This window comes from Euwallacea similis, chromosome 10 (assembly GCF_039881205.1).
Source record: "Euwallacea similis isolate ESF13 chromosome 10, ESF131.1, whole genome shotgun sequence".
Lineage (NCBI taxonomy): Eukaryota > Metazoa > Arthropoda > Insecta > Coleoptera > Curculionidae > Euwallacea > Euwallacea similis.
In genome coordinates, this window is record NC_089618.1 from 1,998,845 (window position 1) to 2,023,074 (window position 24,230).

The following is a 24,230-nucleotide window of genomic DNA, read 5'->3' on the forward strand; positions in this document are numbered from 1 at the left end:
TTCTTAACTGATTCGGCGCGGAAATTTGAAATGGCTAATACTGTATCGTTCCAATTCTTCCTCCTCTATAATGTCACGGTATCATTTTCAAAATCCGACGTTTCGATTTTTAACACCCATCATCTATTTTATTTTGTTCTAATGGGTGCCATGATGGATTTTAACATTTTTTATTTGTTTTTTTTTCTGATGACGCTTATGTATCACATATTAAAGTTCTGTCATGCAGTTTAGTAGAAATATTGATTTTGCAAAGGGTACCTTGGAAAAAACAAAATAAGAAACAAGAAAAAAATGAAAATTATGAGAAAGACCTAAAAGATTCATCCTCCACTTTCAAGCACAGTTCAATGGGTGTTCTAAAATTCCTCATTTATCTTAAAACGTTCCCTTTTCTCATTTTTGTCCCTAAAATCGGGATGGTCTTCTTTCGTAACTCATTAATATATAAGAACATTTATGAATGAAGTTTTTTGTTGTTCCTATACGTATGTTCCTGTACGTATATATATGTATACGTAATGATCTAATGGAGAAATATCAACACTCATCAACTTCAAACGGCGCCCATAAGAAAAAGTGAAGTTGATGATGGTTGCTGAAAATCGAAACGTCCGATTTTAAATACGAAATCGCCGCATTGCAAAAAGGGGAAAATTACCTCACCAAACAGTCTGAAGAAAAAATTTTAACTTTTTTTCAAAATTTTATGTTAATCAATACGTCCAAAAATCATTTTTAAAATTCTAACGCTGCATATTCCTAAACCTCATTTTGCCTAACTTTGCCCGAATTTAATCAACCTCGAGTCTTTTATAATTAAAGAGATTCTCATGGTTCAGTTCCAAAAATGGACGTCTTGTATAGGCGATTGTAAACAAACCAACTTGGCACACACGCCTGGTTTCTTAGTACAGGCGACGACTTAAGGCGACTTGAAGGTCCCTGGACAGGACATAGGCCATAAACAAATTATCCTTTAGTTCAGGTTAGTTTATGGACAGGTAAATTTCGGACGAAAGGGTCATAAACTAGCTGCAGACTTTTAGCTTATACTGAGGCATTTACTATTTTTTTTAGACTATTCCATGGTTGAATGCGTATCTACTCCGACGTGAAAGATCGTTTATGTTAAGGTCAGAAACATCTGCAAATACCTTAAAGATTAGAATTAAAATTCAAGCGTATCGATGACCGAACTTAATGCAACTCAAAGAACTAAAATGAAACGGAATTAACGCTTTAAAATATACATAATTTCTTTACTTCTTCTTAATGGCCGCCCCGCTCTTTCTAAAGTACCGCGGATATTTTTGAACACCCAGTTTATCGAAAATTCGCGGGGAATCTAGACATACGCTTACATAACATATATATATATATATATATATATATATATAATATGTGTGTAATAAAAATGTTCTTTCATTTTTCCCACTTTGATCCAAGGAAAATCCCCTTAAATTTGCGCAGTGCATTTAGCGAACTCCCTCTAGAATCTAACCCTTGGTGCCTGTAAATCCGTTCCCATGTTAACAAATTTGATAGATATAAATGTGGTAATTCCCCTACGTGTTGCAACCAGAAGCTAGATATTTGAAAATGCAGTGGAAGCATGAACAATTGACAATTTCACTAGTTAGAGTAAGGACCCTCTCTGTGAAGAATAGGGTTTTAAAAGCTGCTTAATTCAAGTCGAAATATGGAAAATTTTGATTGTTAATGTTCTATGATTGCGTGTGCATAAACAGTGGCGTTGCTTCCAGCAGCCATTTTGAAACGCCATTTTAACACTGTATGGAACTAGGCCTGTACTATTGGTCGAAAACATTAGTTTAGCAAAAGTTTAATAATTCCTATAAAGATTTGATTAATATTAACATTTTCTTTAAATTTCTGAATAATTTGTTTGCTATGAACTCTTAATTGGTATAAATGATAAAAATGGAATTTCAGTATCACAGTTGCATTATATTGGCGAAATAATGGTACAGTTAAAATATAAAGTTTTGTACTTACAATTAAAGGAGAACTCTAAAATGCAACTTCTGGCGGGCAAAGTTCAAAGTAAAAAAAGCGAGTAAATAAATTTGATAATAACCATTTGAAGTTATGATTTTACTACTTCCTCGCCTTGATTTATGTTTCAGTTGTTTTTTTTTTCACGACTCGTAATGCCCTCATCGCTAGTTTTAGTTCCCAATATTGCCGTATCCCTACGAAAAGCTGCTCCTACTCCTTAATTAAATCGTTGTAGTAGGCGGTAATAGAGATTTGTTTTCCATTTATGAAATTCTGTTCGATCTCCACATGCCCCCCGGCTCCTGCGGCATCCACCAGCTGAAATCAAAAAAGAAATTTCAAAATCACACCACAACTTAAACCAAACTTACAGCTGAAGTATCGCTATTTTTGGGTAGAAACGCTGCTATATTCCTGGAAATCTCCGTCGCCGTGGCAAAAAGTTTGGAAAACCCCTCCGGTTGAAGCATTTTCTCTAAGTCATATGTTTTCTGGTTAATGTAGTCGATCCCACCCCATGGTGGACTCAAAAACACTACATCTGCCTTCAGGGTGGACGCCAAAGCAAAGAAATCCCCCACAAGAAACTCGATTTTATGCGCCACTCCGTAGACCTCTGCATTGTTTTTAGCCAACTCAATTTTCTTAGGGTCGATGTCGATGGCGACCACCCTCTGACAAACAAAGGCGAACTGGATGGCATTCCCGCCGGCTCCACAAAAACCGTCCACTATGACGTCACAGCAGCAGCGTCTTGCTGCGTGTTTGGCGATTATTTCCGGAGTAACGGAGTACCAGCTCTCTTCGTCCATCTTAATGCCCTCATCGAATTTTCTAAACAGCGAAAATCGCCGCAACCAGAATTTCCGAATTTTGCTGTTGGCCTCAATTTCCGGAGGATATGCAACTTTCCTCTTGCATTTTTTGGACCTTTTATCATACCGTACGACGTCCTCGGTGCTAACCACCTCAGTTTTAATATCCCCAGTTTTAACATCCTCATCAACATTCTCACTAAGAACGGTAACATCCTCAAAGTCATTTAGGTGAGGATCAATAACCGTTTCTTTCTCGGAGGCTATATTTCCATCATCGTCGAACCAAATATGCTTGCGCTGAACTCCCAAATTGAGTTGATTGTTCTGGTTCTTGATGTGCCGAAATTTATATTCAACTTTCCCTGTAAGAGCGAGCCTCGAATCTTTTTCCGTGTATTCTATTCCAATTAAGTCTAAAGCAGCCTTCAGTTGTCCTCTAGAGGAGAAATTAGCGCTAAATGGAGGCCTGTAAAAAAGAAGGAAAACGTTAGTATATTTAAAATTCACAGTAAAAGACGGGAAAAGATTAGGAATTAGTGTTTATTTTTCTTTATCATACAGAGTGTTTTATATCCATGCTTATCGCTTATCGTACGTGCGTTAGCGAATAACTTTGTAACGACAAGTTTAGTGTAGAACCAGTGTATTGCCCTTGGTATTATAATACCACACATATCGGCAAATTGAAAGCAACAGATTGTAAATGTAGTTTATTTCTTAATTTCATTATTTCATAGAATTTGTCTAGATAGCTTTGAATATTGAAAAGAATTCCTGCCGTTCAAAACCGGGAAGAAGCAAGAGTTGTATTTATTGAGGAATGGGACAGAGATTGTCTCAGCAATTACTCGATAGCCTCATCAGAAGTATGGGAAGACGATTGATGGAATTGGAAGGGCTCGAGGGGGAAATACTCTCTTGAAACAAAAGAAAAATTACATTAAATGATTAATTCAGTTATTCTGTTTAAAACTAGAATTTTGTTTGAATGTGACATCTTCGAGTTTCATTCTTCTTCAACGGGTTTCACATGGTACAACTTTTATAAAACATAATCCAATTACTTCACTTAACTTCCTATGAAGAAATTATCGAAGAAATATTAACACTATGTATGCTCTAGAGAAGATAATTATATCTTATCTTTCATTTTGGTATGGTTGTTTCTTTTAATTTGCCGGTATTTGTATTTCTTGACATTTGGTTCATAGAAAAAGAAGTACAATAGGCCCGTTCGTCACAGTTAATAGCCGTGCAAGGGTTGCAAATATTGGGATTTCTGCTGAATGGTACAATGGGAGCTTATGAATTTTTTGCTCCAAATTTCCAACAATTATACCACAATTGTAACTTTTACCTGAATACTTTTTAAAATATTTCAAAGTATTTCGCTTTGCATTAGTTACCATACACCCTATACAAAAATTTGGTCTAACTCACTTGGATTTGCCAACACTAGATAGCGAATCATACCGTCTACCAAATGACGTAGGCAGGCCCATTGTTCTCATCAGTGCAGAATCAGGGTCTTTCGTTTCTCTATACTCGTAAGAATCTTTCCTCTCTAATCTGTAAAAAATATACAAAATGTTTAATTACTATGTATACTGTCTGTTTTCCCAGAGTACATTTTAAATTGAAGAAAAAAGTAATTATACGGGCATACAGTGACTCGCATTAATATTCGGACACTATGGTATTTGTGGAAATATTAAGTTTTTTGCTAACTTATTATTAAGTAACAGTATTTATTGCGTAATCATTAGTTACAACCATGTTTCTAGTATATGTAAATACATTTTTGATCTTTGAAATTAAATTATATACAAAGATACTATCGAACAAAGAAAACAAGGCATAATTTTACTGTCGCAAAAATATTCGGACACGGAATGCGGTGTGGTGCAATGCAGGTAAAAAATAATAGAAAAACACTGTATACAGACTTTTTTATGGTCGTAAAAGATTAGAGATGCATCCAAGACTCAATTTTCTTGTTAGTTCAGGTTAGAAGTTAGCGTTGAAGGCAAACTTATAACTTACTAAAATTCATATTATGGGGCGAAAAGGCAAAAATATTTCTTTTGACGTACGACAATTAATTATTTTTCATCACGCTAAAGGCAGATCTTATCGAGAAATCGGTAATTTGTTAAGTGTAAGTAAAAGTACAGTTGGTGATATAATTAGAAGATTTGTTCAAGAAGATCGTATTGAATCAATTCCGCAAAAAGGACGACCGAAACTTATTGATGAACGTGAAAGGCGTAAAATTATTAAACAAATTAAAATAAACCCTGGACTGAGTGCTCCTAAATTGACAGCTGATTTACTAGAGTACAGTAGCAAAAAAGTGCATCCTGACACAATTCGGAGATTATTAAAAAAAGACGGGTACAACGGAAGAGTAGCCCGAAGAAAGCCATACATATCGGAAGTCAATCGCAAGAGACGTCTCGCCTTTGCTCATGAATTCGTTGTGAAACAGAAAACATACTGGGAAAGCGTTATATTTGCTGACGAAAAAAAATTCAACATTTTTGGATCCGATGGTCGCAAAATGGTATGGCGCAAAAAGAATGAAGAGCTAAAAATTAATAATCTCAGGCCTACTGTGAAACACGGCGGAGGGAGTATAATGGTTTGGGGCTGCATCTCAGCTGCAGGAGTAGGCGAATTAGTATTTATTGAAAGAAATTTAAATCAAGTTATGTACTTGGATCTTTTAAAACAAAATTTACTAAAAAGTGCTGAAAAATTAGGTATACGCGACAATTTTAAATTTTACCAGGACAACGATCCAAAACATAAGTCGCGTTTAGTCCAAGAGTATTTATTATATAATTGTCCTGAAGTATTAAATCCTCCTGCACAATCACCTGATCTCAACCCCATAGAAAATCTATGGGAATTTTTAGACCGCAAAGTCCATAGTAAGCCAATCAACTCCAAAAACGAGTTAAAACAACGATTAGTTGAAGAATGGCATCGCATACCTGAAGATTACATAAAAAAAATAATTGAAAACATGCCAAAACGGCTAGAACAAGTTATACAATATAAAGGCAATCATACGAAGTATTAATTTGTTTATATGTTTTTTGTTTATATTAATTTTCCTCACAAATATTATGTTCCTGGTATGTGTCCGAATATTTTTGCGACAGTAAAATTATGCCTTGTTTTCTTTGTTCGATAGTATCTTTGTATATAATTTAATTTCAAAGATCAAAAATGTATTTACATATACTAAAAACATGGTTGTAACTAATGATTACGCAATAAATACTGTTACTTAATAATAAGTTAGCAAAAAACTTAATATTTCCACAAATACCATAGTGTCCGAATATTAATGCGAGTCACTGTAAATGTCTAGAAAAGTAATGAATGCGGAAACTTTCTGAATGCCATTACGCCGTCATCATGTTGTCAAGTTTTCTTTTTTTACTGTAGGATTTCAAACCTCTATTTATTAAGAAAACGTCACCGTTTTACCACTTGTGGAAAAATGAATCCAAGGTAACAATTAATTCTGCGCATAGGAAGAAAACTTGGCAACTTGGTTTTGCTCTTTTTTGACCATGGAAAATTAATTCCTTATTTATTAATTATTAATTTATTAACAGTTAAAATGTTGGTTTATTCACATGGTTTGCGCAAAACGTTAAATTGGAAAAAATTACATGCTGACAACCAGAATTAAAAACCCTTCAAATGAGGTGCCCTTCGACCTACAGTGCCATTTGAGGTTCTAAAGTTGAACACACCCCCGTGAATGGGGTTGTTTTGGCGAATCTGCATTTAACGCTAAAATGTGTTCCTTTTAAAAACAAAATCGACGTGTCGCGGCAATCTAATATTTCGATCGTATTATAGTTCAAAATAAGTCGGATGCAAAGTTTTCAATGGTACACCCTGTACATATATATATATACACAAAAGCACGATTACCTAAAATCCTCCCCTATTCCGTCGCATTCATCTCCTTCAATGCTTTGTTCGCTCATCTTCAAATTTTCCCTAAGCTCTTCAATGTTTCCGCTACAAAACTCCTGAGCACTTACTTCACAGCTGGCTTCACAGTCACTGCCCCATTCCCCACAGTTTACTAAAGTTTCCGAACTTTCCCCTACCAAGCTTGTTTTGGCCAGAAACAAGTTATATTGCTTAAAATACTCTTGTTCGTAGTTTTCCTGCCACAAGACGTTCCACTGGCCTTGATGATCCTCTTCAACCGCTTCCAGGCTCTCAGTACTCGTCACTGAACTCACAGATGAGATGCTGTCACTGCTGTGACTACTTCCGATTCCCAACGAACTCAAAGTAATGCGAGTGACGTTGGTCATGGAATCTACAGTTCTCCGTGAGCGGCTGCTAGTATGCGAGCCACAGCGTGAGCTCAAAAGCCTCTCGGCTTCAGTTTCGCACTCGTTGCTCAAAGGTGATAGCTGGTTCCAGCCTTCAGAGATTTTTTCGTCGCTTATGGATAGAAATCGGGATAAAACGAGGGGCTTGTCTGGTTGTGGTAAGGCGTTTATTGCTTTTTCGTCGAAGTTAAATTGGCTGCTAATGGGAGGGAAAATTATTACTTTTTTAACAAGTACGAAAGTGAACATTTATCCCACATAATTCACCAATAAAAGAGGATGGCAATGTTGTCAATAATCGAGTGCGGTATATACCGATTTCTTATGTAACATATACAGACACACACACATTCATGTCTAGAAACTCAAATGGAATAAAAATTTAGGAAAACAATTAAAATGTGCATAGACATGTCCTTGTGTGGTTAAAAGATGTTGATGATCGCGAATGTTGTAAGGAACTCTTTTATTTTAATCTTGACAACTACTTAAATAAACTAATTTGACAAAAAGTAACTATTCACAAAATACTCTAAAAAATAATAATAATTGGTGGTTTGCCAGACCTACCTATGACAACAACCAGATTATAATACACCTATAATGAACTAATTATTAATAACGTAAAACAGGTACTAACAATTAGCACCTGAACTAAATTACGTGCACCACAATACTCCCCCCCCAATAACGGAGGTATAATGTTAAGGGTATTAATCGTTACAATATAAAAATATAATTTAATTATGATTAATAATTTATACATTAGCAAAACGTACGGTTTTATCTTTCTTCTTTGTATGGTGATGGATGATTGGTTGGTTGATAAGAGAATCGAATTGATTATTAATTTTTGGATCTTGTGAGATTAAAAATGCAGGTTTTAACCTATCCATGGAAATATTCACTTCCTTATCTCTGACAACAATTGTAAAATATTTGTCTTCACGTTTTTTAACAAGAAAGGGACCTTCATACGGAGGTTGAAGAGATCTCTTTATGGTATCATTCCGAAGAAAAACATGTGTACAAGTGTTTAATTCAGGAGTTATAAAAATTTTTCTGTTAGAATGATGAGTAGTTGGAACTGGTTGAAGAGATTGCATTTTTTGTTTGAGGGTTTGTATAAAAGAAGAAGGATGGTCAACGATATTGCTGTCTTGAAAAAATTCACCTGGTAGTCTTAACGTTGTACCGTACAACATTTCAGCAGGAGAAACTCCTATCTCTTCTCGTAAGGTAGAACGTAATCCGAGTAAGATAGTAGGTAAGATTTCTGTCCAGCGTTCAGTTGCATAAGCTTTGATAGCTGCTTTTAATGTTCGATGCCATCTCTCTACTTTGCCATTTGTATTCGGATGGTAAGGAGAAGAACGGGCACGTTTACAGCCTAAAATTTGGGTTAAGGATTGGAAAAGAGAGCTTTCGAATTGACGACCTTGATCTGTAAAAATTTTAATAGGGGTGCCAAAACGACAAATCCAATTGCTATAAAAGCAATTGGCAACGGTTTCTGATGATATATTGGTCATGGGATAAGCCTCTGCCCAACAAGAAAATCTATCAATAATTGTGAGACAATAAGTGAAACCGTTTGAGGGAGGTAAAGGACCTATTATATCAATGTGAATATCATGGAATCTGGAATCCGGAATTTGAATTTGTTTGAATGGGGTAACAGTGTGTTTATGAATTTTGGCTTTTTGACAGTTAATACAACAACGAGTCCATTCTCGGATATTTTTATTCATTGAAGGCCAAACAAAACGGGATGAAATAAGTTTTATTGTACCTTTAATACCTGGATGAGAAAGATTATGAAATTTATTAAATATAGCTTGTCGAAAATGTTTCGGTATGAATGGGCGAATTCTAGAGTTACTATCGTCGCAGTAAATCAAATTTTGTGTATTAGGAACTTGAAATTGTTTTAAGGTAAGTGATGTAAGTTGAGGATTTCTAAAAATGTGTTGAAATTCTGGGTCTGTTGTTTGAGCTTTTGCTATTTCATCGTAATCTATGGAATTCGGAAAAGAAATGGTTTGAATTCTAGATAGAGTATCTGCTACAATGTTGTTTTTGCCACTTATGTGAAGTATGTTGGTTGAGAATTGTGAAATGAAATCTAAATGTCTCATTTGTTTAGGAGATGCTTTATCAGATTTTTGAATGAATGCATAAATGAGCGGTTTGTGGTCTGTGTAAATTGTGAAAGGTCTTCCTTCAAGAAAATGACGAAAATATTTGATTGCTGAATACAGTGCAAGTAATTCGCGATCGTAAGTACTGTAATTACATTGAGTTTTTGAAAATTTCTTGGAGAAGAAGCTTAAGGGTTTCCATGAGGAATTTACCATTTGTTCTACAACTGCTCCCATAGCAAAATCTGATGCATCCACTGTTAAAGAAAGTGGGGCTGATGAACTGGGGTGATTTAATGTAGCAGCGTTTGCTAAGTCGTGTTTACATTCATTGAAAGCATTCACAGTTTCGTCAGTCCACTTGATTGGTGTTTTGTCATTTTTCTTACAATTTTTGTGTAAGTCATGAAGAACACTTTGGTGATGTGCAGCGTGAGGTAAACATTTACGATAAAAATTGAGCATTCCTAGAAAACGTCTGAGATCTGAAATTGATTTAGGAAGAGGATAGTTTGAAATGGTGGATACCTTTTCGGGAAGAGGAGAAGAACCTTTTTCAGAAACTTGGTATCCGAGAAATTGAACTTGATGTTCGCCAAAAACACATTTGTTTAGGTTTATTGTCAACCCATATTGGTGGAGACGTTCGAAAATTGTTTTGAGATGCTCTTTGTGCTGAGCTTCGTTTGTTGATGCAATTAGGATATCATCTATATAAGAAAAACAAAAATCCAAATCTCCAAGTACTTCATTGATGAAGCGTTGGAATGATTGTGCTGCGTTTTTCAATCCAAATTGCATCCTTGTAAATTCGAACAATCCAAAAGGTGTGATTATGGCTGTTTTTGGAATGGATTCCTCTTCAACTGGGATTTGATGATAAGCTCTGATGAGGTCAATCGTGGAAAAAATTGTTTTTCCTTCGAGAAAATAAGAAAAGTCATGTAAATTGGGGACTGGGTATTTGTCTACCACAGTAATTGAATTGAGTCTGCGATAGTCTCCAACCGGTCGCCAATCGGAAGAGTTTTTCTTGGGAACCATATGTAGAGGGCTGGCCCAAGGACTATTTGAAGGACGACAAATACCTAAGTTAATGAGGTGTTGAATTTCTTGTTTTGCCAATTTAAGCTTTTCTGCTGAAAGGCGTCTAGGTTTGGAAGAAATAGGAAAACCTTCTGTGAGAATAGTGTGAGAGATGCTATGTTTTAGTGATGAGGGAGTAGATGAGAATTTTGTAATTTCTGGAAATTGAACCAAAATGTCAAAATATTTGCATGAAGAAGGAATTGCATGAACTGATGATGTAGAAAGACAAGAAATTTTACCATTGTTTGTCAGATTAGTTGTGCTGTCGATAATTCGTTTACTGCCCAAATCTAGTATTATGTTAAAATAGTGAAGAAAATCAATTCCAATAATCGCATGATTTGTTTGTGCCACAATAAAATTCCATGTAAACGTTCTTCGGAGACCTAAACTAACTGTAAGAGTCTTGGTTCCGAAGGTGGAAATACATGTGTTGTTGGCCGCAAATAAGGTGTATTGAGATTGATTTTGTTGTATTTGAAAAGATTTGGGTAACAACGAAACATCAGAACCAGTATCTATAAGGAAATGAATACCAGTTAAAGGGTCTTTGATAACTAACCTGTGACTAATTATATTAATGTTTTTTTGTCTATCTTCGTTGGTGTTCGTGGAGATCTTCACTTGGCAGTCCTTTGTACCCGCGCCGTCTGCTGCCCACGACGACGCGATCGTTAGTTTTCCTTCTTGTAGTCACAAGGAGACACACACTTGCGAGCTTTTTCTTGGTAATTTTGATGGTACCAGCACCATGAAGAATTTTGACGATCTCTGCTGGGTGAATTGCGTCGAAATTTAGAAGATCTTAATTTCGAATGGGATCTGATTTGCCTCTCTAATTTATCCAAACGTTTAGTGATGTGTTTGAATTCTTCTGAAGATGTATTTTTGTTGATTTCATTGGGACTGCTTGTGCATACCTCTGACTTGATTTGAGAAACTTGGGAAAACTTTATATCAGCAATTTTATCGGCTATATTCGCCACTTCTGATAATGGCAAGGAACATGCCGTTAAAATGGTCTGCATATTGTGAGGTAATCTCTGGATCCAAAGGGTTTTCAACATCTCTTCTTGAAGTGAAGAGCCTCCCAAACTGTTCATTTCAGATAGAAGTATGGAAGGCTTTTTGTCTCCAAGTTGAAGTTGCGAAAAAAGTTTCTTATACTTTTTTTCTTGTGATTCTACGAGGGCATCCAATACCTTTTGACGAAGGGTTTGGAACTTGTTGTTCATGGGAGGTTTAATAATTAGATCTCTAACACAAATCAAACTTTCTGTGTCCATAATTCCGATAGTAGTGTGGAATTTCAAGTCGTCTGAAGTCACTCCATTGATAAAAAATTGTGATTCCAATTGAGAAAACCACAATTCTGGATCTGTTCTACTAAATGGTGGAGCTTTAATGAAGATTCTAGCTTCTTGATCCATAGAGGGCTCGATGACGTTAGCTTCTGGCTGGATGGTTCTAGAACGTGGCATGATTGGATGAGATAGCTTGTGTTCTAGAGGGTTGATGCGTTGAGTTCGGAATCGGGGTCACCAATTGTCCTTGTGTGGTTAAAAGATGTTGATGATCGCGAATGTTGTAAGGAACTCTTTTATTTTAATCTTGACAACTACTTAAATAAACTAATTTGACAAAAAGTAACTATTCACAAAATACTCTAAAAAATAATAATAATTGGTGGTTTGCCAGACCTACCTATGACAACAACCAGATTATAATACACCTATAATGAACTAATTATTAATAACGTAAAACAGGTACTAACAATTAGCACCTGAACTAAATTACGTGCACCACAGACAGTTTCTTACCAGGGTTCGGCGCTTGCGCCTCCAATATCTCCAGACCCACACTCACTCGACTCTGATACAGTATTGGGAGGTTGCGTCAAATACTCAGGGTTAATGTAGGCACTGTATCTGGCTATCCAGGAAGCCCAAATTAGCCTCTCACCTGCATAATTGAATATATTAAGACTTATCAGTTTCTCTATTTTTTGAAAAAAAAAAGACGAAATTTTATTTAAATTAATCTAACAAAATTATGGAGGTTTAATATAAGTAGGATTTAAGGAATTGTCGTTTATTAAAAGGGTCTATGTGTGTTCTTCAATCTCAGAAAATTTGAGATTAATGTGTAGATTTACATCGGAGAAACTGAAGAGAATGCATTAAATTTTTGTAATTCCCAAATAGAAGAGCGTAGAAACTAATTTTTGGCTGAAAGATGCTTCTAAGTATATACGTCAAAAGCATAAAATTTTAGCTTGACCTGTAGGTTTATGCTGGAGCACTAGACTCGAACATCCAAGCACTGAGAGAATTCAAATGTACTTACGAGTTAAACATAAGTTAAAGTTTTGTAACTAACTAAAATGCTTGTATTAACCCGAAAAAAAAGTATCTAGTTTTATATAAGATAATTTGAAAATAATATGCAGGTTTACGCCAAAATAGGAAGCTTGAGTGGTGGTAAATTAACGCCTAAACTGAAGAGTGTGGAATGTTGATTTCTTCATTATATCAACCAACACTCTAAGAGTAAAAAAATCCTTCCACAGTATACCCCCTAAATTTTATTACCGTTTTGATTCCAGAACTTGTACCATTCAGCGTCCTGATCAAAAGGGCTATAAATTTCGTTTAAATGCTCCGTAACATCTAAATCTGTAGGTCTAGCGGTCTCATTATCGCTAAAAAGGTCTTGCTCATCTGTAGTTGTTGAAGCATGTTCAGAGTCTTCCTCGTTGGTTTCAACCGAACCACTTGACTGGTGTTTTTGACGGTTTTGCTCCCACGCTTTGTCAATATCAGTGTAACTGTAACACTTTTCTCTTTCAGCTGGGCTATTTCTGAAAAAAATATTGAAAAGGGGGTTTTTACATATCACCATTTGCACCAAGCAATTTTACACTTAGGGCTCCTGCAGACTAAACAGTCGGCTCAATCAATCAATTCAATAATGTTTTTCATTTTTTTTCAAATAGCTATAAAACAAGGTATAAAATTGTATTCAGAATAAAAAGTAGAACATACTAAACATAAAATTCCACTATTTACAAAAACAAAGTGGATGATGGCCGTAAATCGCTGAAACGTCGCATCAAAAAAATTGGTAGAAAAGCGCCCTAAGGACAAGAGCCGAAGCGAATCGAAATAAAAATGTAACGAATCCCAGTTGAGTGTGTAATAAAAGACCTTTTGGAGATTATTTGTTGATTCTGGTATTTCAGACTATTCCTCGAATTTTAAGCAAATTTAGAACATATCAAAAATATACAATTCGTCCCCAACAAGCGGTCCATTCATGGTATAATTATTAATTTTTGAGATGCTTTATGACTGTGTTTGTTTTATTGCTGCATGTTGCAGTGTCTAAGACCGTTTTAGTCCAAGTGAATACATCCATTTACAGTCTCCAAAATTTATTAGTTCTATCATTAAAAAAATTTTTTTTTTTGACTAGAAAGACGTTCTGATTCCCCATCTGAACTGAACTTCACCAAAAAATCAAATCCACTATATTAGGAGTTCCCCAAACTTTTTAGAAATAGAGCCGTATGTGAACATATATGTATGTATATGAAACTACGGGCGGGCCGAATATAAAATTTTATACGAAAATAATATTAATAAAATTAATTGTTGAATTTTTCATTATTTATTAAGATATATAAAATAATCAAACAAAAAATACAAATAGATACAAATAAACACAAATATTTAATGTGATTAATGGGCGCGTTTTGTAGATCTTTCGATTATTTTATTTATATTTGGTGCCGAATTAGAAGCCTCAATAGTCAAAAATTCTTTCAAATGATTATCAGTCAGTTTTGAACGGTTTTTTAATTTTATATATTTCAATCTGGAAAAATTTTGTTTACAAAAATAAGTTCTTTTTTTGGTAACAAAAAATAAAACTGAATTAAATTTTCATTTTTAAACAAAAAGTTCAGAGCATTGTTAAATTCTTCCAATCAACTATGATGGCACCATATTTTTTCTTTTCAATTTTTGGAGTTTTCTTGGCGTTGGCGTCTCCGATAGCGTTATTTGGATTAAAACTACCCGTTTCCCTAAGTTGCATTTCAATATTCGCGAAAGTTTGTTAATTCGGAATTCTGCTATTTGGATCATTGTTGCGATAGATTCGGACACTCTTACGTCCATTTCCCTCACAAAATCCATATACTAGAAGCATATCAACCTCCTCAACGATAGAATAATGTTCTATTTTAAAAGACTAAAAATTATTAAATTTACATAAACTTAACACCGATGAACAACCATAGTAAAGACTATCGGTATGTCATACCGAATATTTATTTTATTGTCGCGTTTTTAACATTGTTTTCACAACAATTATGAATTGCAAGGTATCGTAAATTATTTTTTTTTTGTAGAGAAACTGTTTGGCAATACTTTTACACGTTCAACGTTCAAAAAAAGTCAGCTTGTGGCAAAAAATTAAAGTTGTTCTTACGGAGGGTAACAAAAATACTAACTTTTATTTACAAAGCATGCACCAATTTACGTAGTAACTATTAGTTCAAAAATTAATGAAAATCAATAAAATCGTTGTTTAAAACGGAGAAATATTGTACATAGGCAAATTTACTTAGAACACTTTGTTTTTGGTTCGGAAATTTTTGGTTAAGCGTTGTACCATCATTTCAGGGACACTTCGTATACTTACCACTTAAGAAAAGCATTGTCTATGAATACTTTTTTTACCAACCATGTTTATTAGCTACAAATTCGAGGTGTACGGTTTTCCGTTTCACTGTCAAAAAATCATAAAAACCTGTTTTCCAAGCAAATATTTTATGGCAAGAATTTCTATTAAAAATTTATCGTCCTTTCTTCGCGAAATATACGGAAAAATTAAAATAAATCTTTAACTAACCGAAAAGGATTAAATATTAGAAAATTTTAAGGTATACGAGTTCCAATTTGATATACTGTATTTGTGATGGAAAAATTAAGGCCAGTTTCAGAACTTTCAGATTCCATATGATTTTGGGATCTAACGGTTTGGACTGAAATAACTAAACGTCTTTACTTTCTTAACGTAAACTTATAAGGAAAATGAAAATATCTCTAACAGTTTGAGAACCCCTGCTCTAGTGGGAAAGAAATAGGAGAAAAATAACGCCCGTTTGTCTCCCCCCAACGTGGCCAGTTTTCAGGATTAACACAAATAGAGGATTGGGAAGTGGCAACCTCGGCCTCTATTATTTATACAGGGTGTCCTAAGTTTGAAATTTTTGCATCAGAATTTTGGAAAATTTGTCACATGACCTCCGGACCTAATTTCAAACTAATTAATTTACTGATGGAATAGGTGGAATACATAATATATTAAATATCAAACTTAAGCATATCGAAGCCTATATAATACATAAATACAAACTGGAACACATAATTAAAGAATATGGCAAACTTGAGCTCATAGAACTCCTCATGACACATTTTAACACGTCATTCAATTATCACAGTATCAGCAATAATAAATAAAACTACCCTTACAACTCAAAAGTGGACAAAGTAAAGTTCAGCAGCTCGTTCCGTGCCTGAAAATAGGCAGTATCAGTCAAATCACAAGGATCTGGAATGAAGGGTGGAGTGACATTGAGCAAATTTTCCCAATCAATGTTCTTAAATGCCTCCATCTCTCTCAGCTCCTTTGCTGTAGGTCTCAGTGCAGGATCATGTGTCAGCAGCTTCTCAATTGCCTCAACGACACATGCAGAGAGTGCTTCGTCCTTGGTGGGCCACTCAATGTTGTTTTCTTGTATGTTCTTAAACACTTGTTGTGGGGTCTCATCGTTGAATGGAGGAATTCCAGTTACAAACTCATAAAAACACACTCCTAGAGCCCACCAATCTACTGCATGATCATGGCCTTTGCATAGCAGCAATTCTGGAGCCAAATAATCTGGAGTTCCGAGAATTCGTTGATCTGAGCTCCACTGCCCCCGTTTGACTGATTTTGGAGTTCTGTATGGTGTAATTGGGGTCTTAGGGGTAGTACTGTTTTCAGTAACTCTGAATTTCTCCCTGAATTCCATTGGACTGACTTGGTTATCTGATTTCTTTGGTTCAGCAGGAATTTCAAATCTTGTTGCTTTCAGTTTGCTAGTTTTCTTTGAGACAGGTGTTGAAAATGTAACCCCTTTAGGTGAGCTTTGCACTTGCATATCCAGTTTTAGCACCTCCATTTCCCCAGTTAAGCCAGTCTTAATATAGGCCTTTCTATAGTGATCAGGGCTAGGGCTGCGACATTTTCTCTTTCTTTCAGTCTCTCTCCCTTTGTAGTATAAGCCCAAACGGCTGGGAATTTTGCGACTAATGGGTGAAATTACAGATCCATCCATGTGTTCCCCACTATCTTCATAAGAGGTTTGCACATTAGATGAACAAGTGTAATAAGAAGAATTTTCTGAATTCTCTTTGGAACTCAATGGGGTGTTATTTTCAGCTGATAAAAAGTGCACTCCTGATAGTCCTGTGTGCTGCCTTCCCTCAAAAGAATTATTAAAACTTACAGTGTCTTTCCCTAATGTCAAAGAAGTGTTGCTGTTTTTGAGTACAGAAATCTCATGTGAGTGAGTGAAAAATGAGGTATTATTGAGATTGCTGTTGACAAATTTAGCATTTCCAGAGCCAAAACTCAGATGTGAGGTCAGGCTGAGTAGTTGGCCAGGAGTTCTTGTACATAAATTAGGGGTGAAATTCTCAAAATCCGTCATTTCCAAATCTCCATGTATGTGCACTTTAGACAGCCCAAAGTCAGTAAGCTTCACATGGCCTTCTCTTGACAAAAGCATATTATCAGGCTTAATGTCTCTGTGAATAATGTTATGAGTGTGCAAATATTGCAGAGCCAATGCTACTTCAGAGATATAAAATGTGGCCATGGACTCGTCAAAGAAACCATAAACACTCAAAAGACTCTTTAAATCCCCTCCTACCATGTACTCCATCACAAGATATATTGAAGAGGTAGTTTGCAGGGAGTAGTACAACTGCACACAAAAGGGGCTCTTAGTCAAAGCCAAAGCGTTACGCTCATTGACAACTTGTGAAACCATATTCTTGTTCACCATCTCAGTCTTTTTCATAACTTTAATTGCATACACCACCTCCATGTTACTTTTCTTCGCTCCCAAGAAGACTTTACCGAAGGCCCCGCGACTTATTGGTTTTATAATGCAGAAATCATCGACGTCTGGAGCTTTACAGGAAATATTCGGATTATCGGCCATCTTGAGGTCTTCTGGATCGTGGTACATTATTACGGATTTAACGAATTATTTGAGGATTCAAGTGCGGCATTATTTTACTTATTTCATTATATTATGAAACGTTTAAACACAATCAAACGGGTCAAATTCGAATAAAAAAAACGTTGCATTTTGAGTTTATATGACATATGTCATTGCTTACTGGCGACTGATTCATAAAAGCATGCGTGATACATTTAAACTGTAATGCATTTAATGGTAAAATCAACCACTCTGACAATCGAGTCCCTAATGGACGCTTACCTTGCAAACGCTCGGCTAAAGATGCAAACGGTCTCTGGATTGTCACCTGGATTCTGGAACTTGATAAGGGCGATGACGTCACGTTGGACACTAGGCATCGTCGAATGAGCTGAATTTTAATTGAATATTTGGCTAAAATGCTCTTAACTGGGAACACGACCTGTCACAACAATAGTCGCCATGTTATTTTTGGGTGGAGGGTAATAGTCAGTGAGTGGTGCCATTTGCCATTGCCAACATGATGAAAAAAATTACTCTGGGTGCACTGTACAGTGCAGATTTAAAATCGTCTTTTCAAGCTATTAAACGTAAATTAGACGACGTATTTCAGTGCAGACTGCAGCGTCATATTTCCTTTTCCCATTGAAACCTAGGAAGCGTCAAATAATAGGAAAAAACATCAAGCTCTTTTATTAAGTTAAATTAAATTAGTTTTATCGTCGAAGCGAACGCTCACAGACGAACAAGCTACACATACACAGATAAGGATGGAAATATTTGTAATCTAATGAGCTGAACAAGGCGCATAGCATGTCTATCCTTGCTTGCAATATACATGCCGTGTGGGTAGGAGAGAGACCTAGAATTAACCTAGAAGATGTCATTTCTTCTTGCAATTGTCATCTCCTGATCATCATAACCTCAAAAAACTACTTTATTTATCGGTAAATTATTTCAAACAAAAAAGTACTTTCATCGAATTTAAATTGTATTTAGACCAGAACTATCTTTAAAACTATGTCTGACTGGGACCCTAGACCTACCCGAACCATGAAAAGACGCCGCAGTAGCAGCGGCCCCAAGGAAATCTCTCCAAAACAGCCGAAAGCACCCGGTTTAAAGACCTTAATCATTGATAATGGTTCCTATACCATTAAAGCTGGGTACTCCACTGACGCTGAACCCCAAAACATTCCCAATTGCATCATGAAGGCGAAATCTGAACGAAAGAGATTGTTTGTAGGGAAGCAAATAGATGAGTGCCGGGACTGTTCAGGGCTCTATTTCTTGCTTCCCTGTGAAAGAGGATATATCACTAGATGGGAAGTGCAAAAACCTGTATGGGACCATGTGTTTAGCAAGAATGTATGCCCTATAGAGGAAAACCCAGTTGTTGTAACACAGCCTTTAATCAACTTCAAATCCATTCAGGATTGCATGGATGAGATTTTTTTTGAGGAATACGAAGTTCAGAGTTTATTTCGATGTAACCCTGCAGATTTAGCTTATCTACATTATGCCAAAGATAATAAACTCACAAAAAGTGATGCATGTTTAGTGGTAGATACTGGATTTAGTTTCACTCATGTAGTACCATATATTCGAGGCTGCAAATTCCTGAGAGCCATTCGAAGGTTAAATGTTGGTGGAAAGTTGCTGACAAATCACCTTAAAGATATTATTTCTTATAGACAGTATAATGTTATGGAAGAGACTTATGTGATTAACCAAGTGAAAGAAGACACTTGTTATGTGTGCTCAGATATTAAACAAGAATTAGCTGAAGCTGCCAAACCTTTAAAATCAAACTCTATAGTAAAGAATTATGTTCTTCCAGATTTTAACATGATTCGCAGGGGTTTCATTCAAGATCCAAACAAAAAGGAACCTCAAGAGGAGAGCTATCAAATCTTGCGATTGAATAATGAAAGATTTGTAGTTCCAGAAATACTATTCCATCCCTCAGATATAGGAATGAAAAGCATGGGAATAGCTGAGGCAGTGGTAAAGTCCATTATGAGCTCCCCAAAAGAGCACCGTCAATCATTGGCAAAAAACATAATTTTAGTTGGAGGAAACTGCAAATTTCCCAGATTTAAAGACAGAATGTATGCAGAGCTGCGCTCCTTACTTCCAGACTCTTGGGAAGTAAAATTGTTTCAAGATGAAGACCCAATTACATACCCATGGAAGGGTGGCAGAGCCCTCTTGAGAACCCATGATTTTCGCAGCCACCTAGTGACCAAAAAGGACTATGAGGAATTGGGTCCAACAATAACTCAAGAGCGCTTTAACAACTTTATGTTAGATGACAGCTTTCTTGAGCCAGAAGAAGAGGACAAACCCAAGGAGACTTATAGGTATTTACGATCTTTAGAACCCAGAGTGTTTGGAAAAAATGAGATTGTTAACTCCATTAGCGATATAATTAAAGTAGATAATGAGGAGCAGAAAGATGAGGGTGGAAGTGGTGAGAGGGAGGATGTGAATAAAATGGTTGAGGAAGGAGAACAAGAGCTGGCTTTGTATGAGGGTGGGAGGAAGCAGGGAAGGCCTATGAAAAATAAAGGGTCTGAGGAATTACTAGCAACTGAGGAGGAAGGGGTTGAGAGTGATTTGCTGCAGAGCAGTGAGTTGTTTCCCTTTGGGAGTACTTCATATTTATAAACAATAGAACTGAGGATGAAATTTTCTAATTTGATATCTGTGCAAAGGCAAATAACTAAAATTATTTGGTACATAAACATGCAGTTTTAATTGTAATAATAATCAGTGGGAGCACTGTGCAGTCAAAAGTTCGTTCCATGTTTAGCCACCCTTATAGCAACTCTTCCCCAGGGTTCCTGTAATTTGCTGTGTATAGTAACTCTTTGTTTAATTATGAAACTCCCTACACCAATCAGTTAACTAGACTTTTATTGATTGTAAATAAACCATCTTTTCTGCCTCTTAAAACTTTGTTCATGTTCACTAATTCAAATTTACCTTAAATAGAATAACTTACCAGACTCTTCACTAATGTGTAAATAGGCTTTGAGATTGTTATATTTTCTAGAATTTCTGGCAACTTGAATGTATGAGTAATAAATAAATGTTTATTGCACATGAAAAAGTTATGTACTAAGATAGCAAGTGCCGACTATTCTCGTATTTTAATTATCATCCAAATAGTCGACATTACAAGTCGATACTAAAAATACATCAGTTATGTACCTACGGAGGTGTTATTATTATCCATAACATCAAGCTGTTTTCAAATAAAAGCTCTATCATTTTAGCCTTTAATGTGCCTGCTCTACCTGACTTGAATTATCTTAATATGGAATTATATACATACGTCGCTGTATAAACAAATCAGCGTTTAAAAAATTGATTTTTTTAAGGAGTGATAGTATCTTGAAATTATACATTAACATCATGGGCCTCATCCTTAATCTGAATAAAATGCATTAAGTGCGTATGTTCCTATGGGATGCACCAAGTAGTACAATACACTTTCTGCACTAGATTTGCTAACAAAAAACGCTATTAGCATTATTAAAGAGATATAAAAAAGGAATAATTCAAAAGTCATAGAACGCATACTTAGAAATTAACAGAAATATACAGGGTAGCGCCAAAAAATTTAAAAAGTAAGAATATTATCAAGTAAATAATATATTATATGAAATCTGCAACTACAGAGAAATGCAAGTTTTTTCGTAGTTCATGGAATTTCTCGAAACCCAAAAACATAAATAAATTTTATTTATAAATCCATCAGATCATTAAAATACTTAAAGGCATACATACGAACACCTAAACACTGTTTAACGATGCAGAAAGTATTTTGTTGTAAGTGCTTTTTACACTATTGTGAAAACAAATCGTTGAAGCTCGACATGCACGAAAACATCCAGGATATCTAAATTATAAAATGAACATAGTTTTTACATATCTGAACTTAGCACTAGAATACTCAATAAACGACTTATGTATGTTTAGTTACTATTCCGCGTCGAAGTAGTGCACCCTGAAAATCGGAAAAGAGGATCTCTTATGGTCTGGAAAACGTGGTTGATGGCAGTTTACCTTTGTTTGCCAGTGTGCCGTTTGCTTAATCTCCTCTTGCTCTCGTGCATGGGAAAATCTAATCGGTTGACCGGCCGCCTACTGACTCGCAACTCCTTCTCATCGTACTGTCTAGCCTGCTGGACTTTGGCCATGTATTTGGCAATAAGATCTTTACAATCCATATTATCTTCTGGTTCCCAAGAATTCTGAGACGCTGGATACCCTTTCCAGGACACCAAAAAGTCTTTTTTACCACTCTTGTGGAAATACACGTCCAAGATGCGATCCACCTCAAAATCCTCGTTTTCGTTCCAATGTTCCTCCAACTTTTCACCCTTTTTCTCTTTCTGTATAGACCTACGGATTTTTTCCTTTTTATCGCCTTTGTCCCTTTTCTTTGCTTTTCTCTTGAACTCTTTGATGAGGGTCTGGCAGGCCAAAGTGTCTTCCGGCTCCCATGTGTCGCTTTCTTCAGTGTAGCCCTTCCATCTGATTAAATAATGACGCACTCCCTTCTTTATCTTCTCGTCTATAACCGCCTCCACTTCATATTCGTCTTCTTCATCTGGAGCTAGAGGGTCAGTTTCTGGTGTGGATGCGGCCTATAATAGAAGGAAAATATGTGCTGGTTAAATTCCATATGATTAACAACACTCAAGTTACTGATTGATAATTTAGAATTTCTTTGACGATCCCGCAATACAAGTTTTTGGAAATGAATTGTCAGTGATGAATAAAAAAAGGTTTGGATGGTACTTAAATGAAGTCTTTGTTGCATCCCAAATTCGCCCTGCGTTGGACATAAATAATTACTAAAGTTTAATGTTACAACCTTGAAATCTAGAATATCTACGGCATTTTTCGAATTTTAAACGCTGCAACTTCACGTTTTGTAATAACTCTCATCCCCTTGTAGGACAAGGTTAGAGATTTTAATAAGCAGATGAGCTATGACGAGATAAGGAAAAAAGCAATGGGAGCTAGATTATGTGGGAACTTTGAGAAAATAATCAAGGCATAGGCTTTAAAAAAAGGCTAGGAATTTAAAAAAATATAGGAATCAAAGCAACTTGTATATATACAAGGTGTTCCTGTAATGACTGTACAACGCTTCACACGGTCATCCAACGTGGCTTCATTTTCCGCTACAGGGTGTCAAAGTTCTCAAATTAATATGGTTTTTCCGAAATAATTGCTAAATTAGGCAATTTTTTAGTTACAGATTGTTGCGTTTTATTACTTTCATGAAAACGATTAACGTTATGAAAAATATTCAAGAGACCCTTTTTCACAGAAATATGGAGTATTCATAAAATTATTTTTATTTAAAGAAAACCACTGGCGTATCACATTTTTTGTTTAAATGTTCAAGGTCGCATCAATAGGGATGCCACTAGTGGAATTAAAAATATCGTTTCCCCTTACAAGACGCTATCTACGCTTATTTTATGCTCCCCAATTTTCACAGAAATATCTAATACTGGAATAGACTTATTAGGAAAAAGCTTTTAACATTTTTTTATCACCTGTGCCTGTACTTTCAGACGGTAAGCAAAAACGGACCAATGTTCATATGAACTTTTTTTCTTAAAATCATCCACAGATTCACCCCCTGATTTTTTGCCATACTATTAAGATACACCTTGTATAATCGCAATGTATCATAACAAGAATTTTTTTACAAATTTTGCAAAACACACGATATTCTAGATGTTTTAATATTTTTCCTCATACGTTTTTACAGATATAAAACAAATTAAATCAAAATAAAAAAATGTGCCCAGGAGGGTTAAGGAAGGATTCAATATTTGAATCGTCAAAAGCGAGGCGTGTGTTTGTTGGGTTGCCTACATCAGACACTAAGAAAATTCGCTGCTATTTCTGCTTATGAGGCTAAAATTCATATGAAATCAGCCTGTAATTTAAACAAAACGCAGATAAGGATTTATGGAGAATTAAATGTAGGAATATTACTTTTCGTCTTTTTTTGGTAATAGAGAATAAAACGGCTGAAATGGTTTCTAAGAGCGAAAAGGAAGTCTTGACACCACTGTAAGGTAAATAGTAAACATGGAAAAGGCCCCATATTTCAACAATTTACCTCGGGGACTGGAGTTTCCAATTCCGGCTCTGAGTCGGTATTGTGCATGGATTTCCGTCCTCGAGATTTCCTGCCCCTCTTCTCTCGAGTCTCTCCAGCATCGCCTGCAATGGGATCTGTGTCATTTTGATTCATTCCATTTTCCTTCGTTGCATTTTTATTACTTTTCCTGCCACTTTTACGCTTCATTGAGAAGGTAAATGCTGCGCTTCAACCAAAATGACACAATCCTGAGACTGGAATAATTTGGAAGCACTTGAATTGGAAAGCAGCAGCTTTTGTCAGCAGTGGGCACCAGAGATATAAACCTATTATTACAACGCCACTCAAACATCAAACTCAAAGAGGTGAGGT

The 24,230-nt window shown here is 35.7% G+C and overlaps 4 protein-coding genes across 6 annotated transcripts; 1 reads left to right on the forward strand and 3 right to left on the reverse strand.

Annotated features, from left to right (window-relative positions):
* Positions 1–1,950: 1,950 nt before the first annotated feature.
* On the reverse strand, positions 1,951–18,211 carry LOC136411248 (trimethylguanosine synthase-like). 2 transcript variants are annotated; one of them, XM_066393726.1, is made up of 7 exons: positions 18,002–18,211; positions 13,032–13,300; positions 12,261–12,402; positions 6,795–7,406; positions 4,281–4,409; positions 2,394–3,306; positions 1,951–2,340 (listed from the first exon to the last, which is right to left on the reverse strand). In XM_066393726.1, exons 1-7 carry the CDS (start codon positions 18,097–18,099, stop codon positions 2,233–2,235), a joined length of 2,271 nt encoding a protein of 756 aa, XP_066249823.1. In that variant the 5' UTR covers positions 18,100–18,211; the 3' UTR covers positions 1,951–2,232. The 2 variants fall into 2 exon arrangements, with proteins under 2 accessions (XP_066249823.1, XP_066249822.1); XM_066393725.1 differs by having other exon boundaries at positions 6,795–7,409.
* gwl (serine/threonine-protein kinase greatwall) lies at positions 15,826–17,932 on the reverse strand. Its single transcript, XM_066393727.1, has one exon. It carries the CDS (start codon positions 17,744–17,746, stop codon positions 15,977–15,979), a length of 1,770 nt encoding a protein of 589 aa, XP_066249824.1. The 5' UTR covers positions 17,747–17,932; the 3' UTR covers positions 15,826–15,976.
* Positions 18,212–18,634: 423 nt separating the features above from the next.
* On the forward strand, positions 18,635–20,776 carry Arp6 (Actin-related protein 6). Its single transcript, XM_066394024.1, has one exon. It carries the CDS (start codon positions 18,740–18,742, stop codon positions 20,387–20,389), a length of 1,650 nt encoding a protein of 549 aa, XP_066250121.1. The 5' UTR covers positions 18,635–18,739; the 3' UTR covers positions 20,390–20,776.
* A 587-nt stretch (positions 20,777–21,363) lies between these two features.
* Positions 21,364–24,184, reverse strand: LOC136411450 (chromobox protein homolog 1-like). Of its 2 annotated transcripts, XM_066394026.1 has the most exons (4): positions 24,041–24,184; positions 23,877–23,980; positions 21,794–22,377; positions 21,364–21,734 (listed from the first exon to the last, which is right to left on the reverse strand). In XM_066394026.1, exons 1-4 carry the CDS (start codon positions 24,063–24,065, stop codon positions 21,710–21,712), a joined length of 738 nt encoding a protein of 245 aa, XP_066250123.1. In that variant the 5' UTR covers positions 24,066–24,184; the 3' UTR covers positions 21,364–21,709. The 2 variants fall into 2 exon arrangements, with proteins under 2 accessions (XP_066250123.1, XP_066250122.1); XM_066394025.1 differs by having other exon boundaries at positions 23,877–24,178.
* Positions 24,185–24,230: the final 46 nt, after the last annotated feature.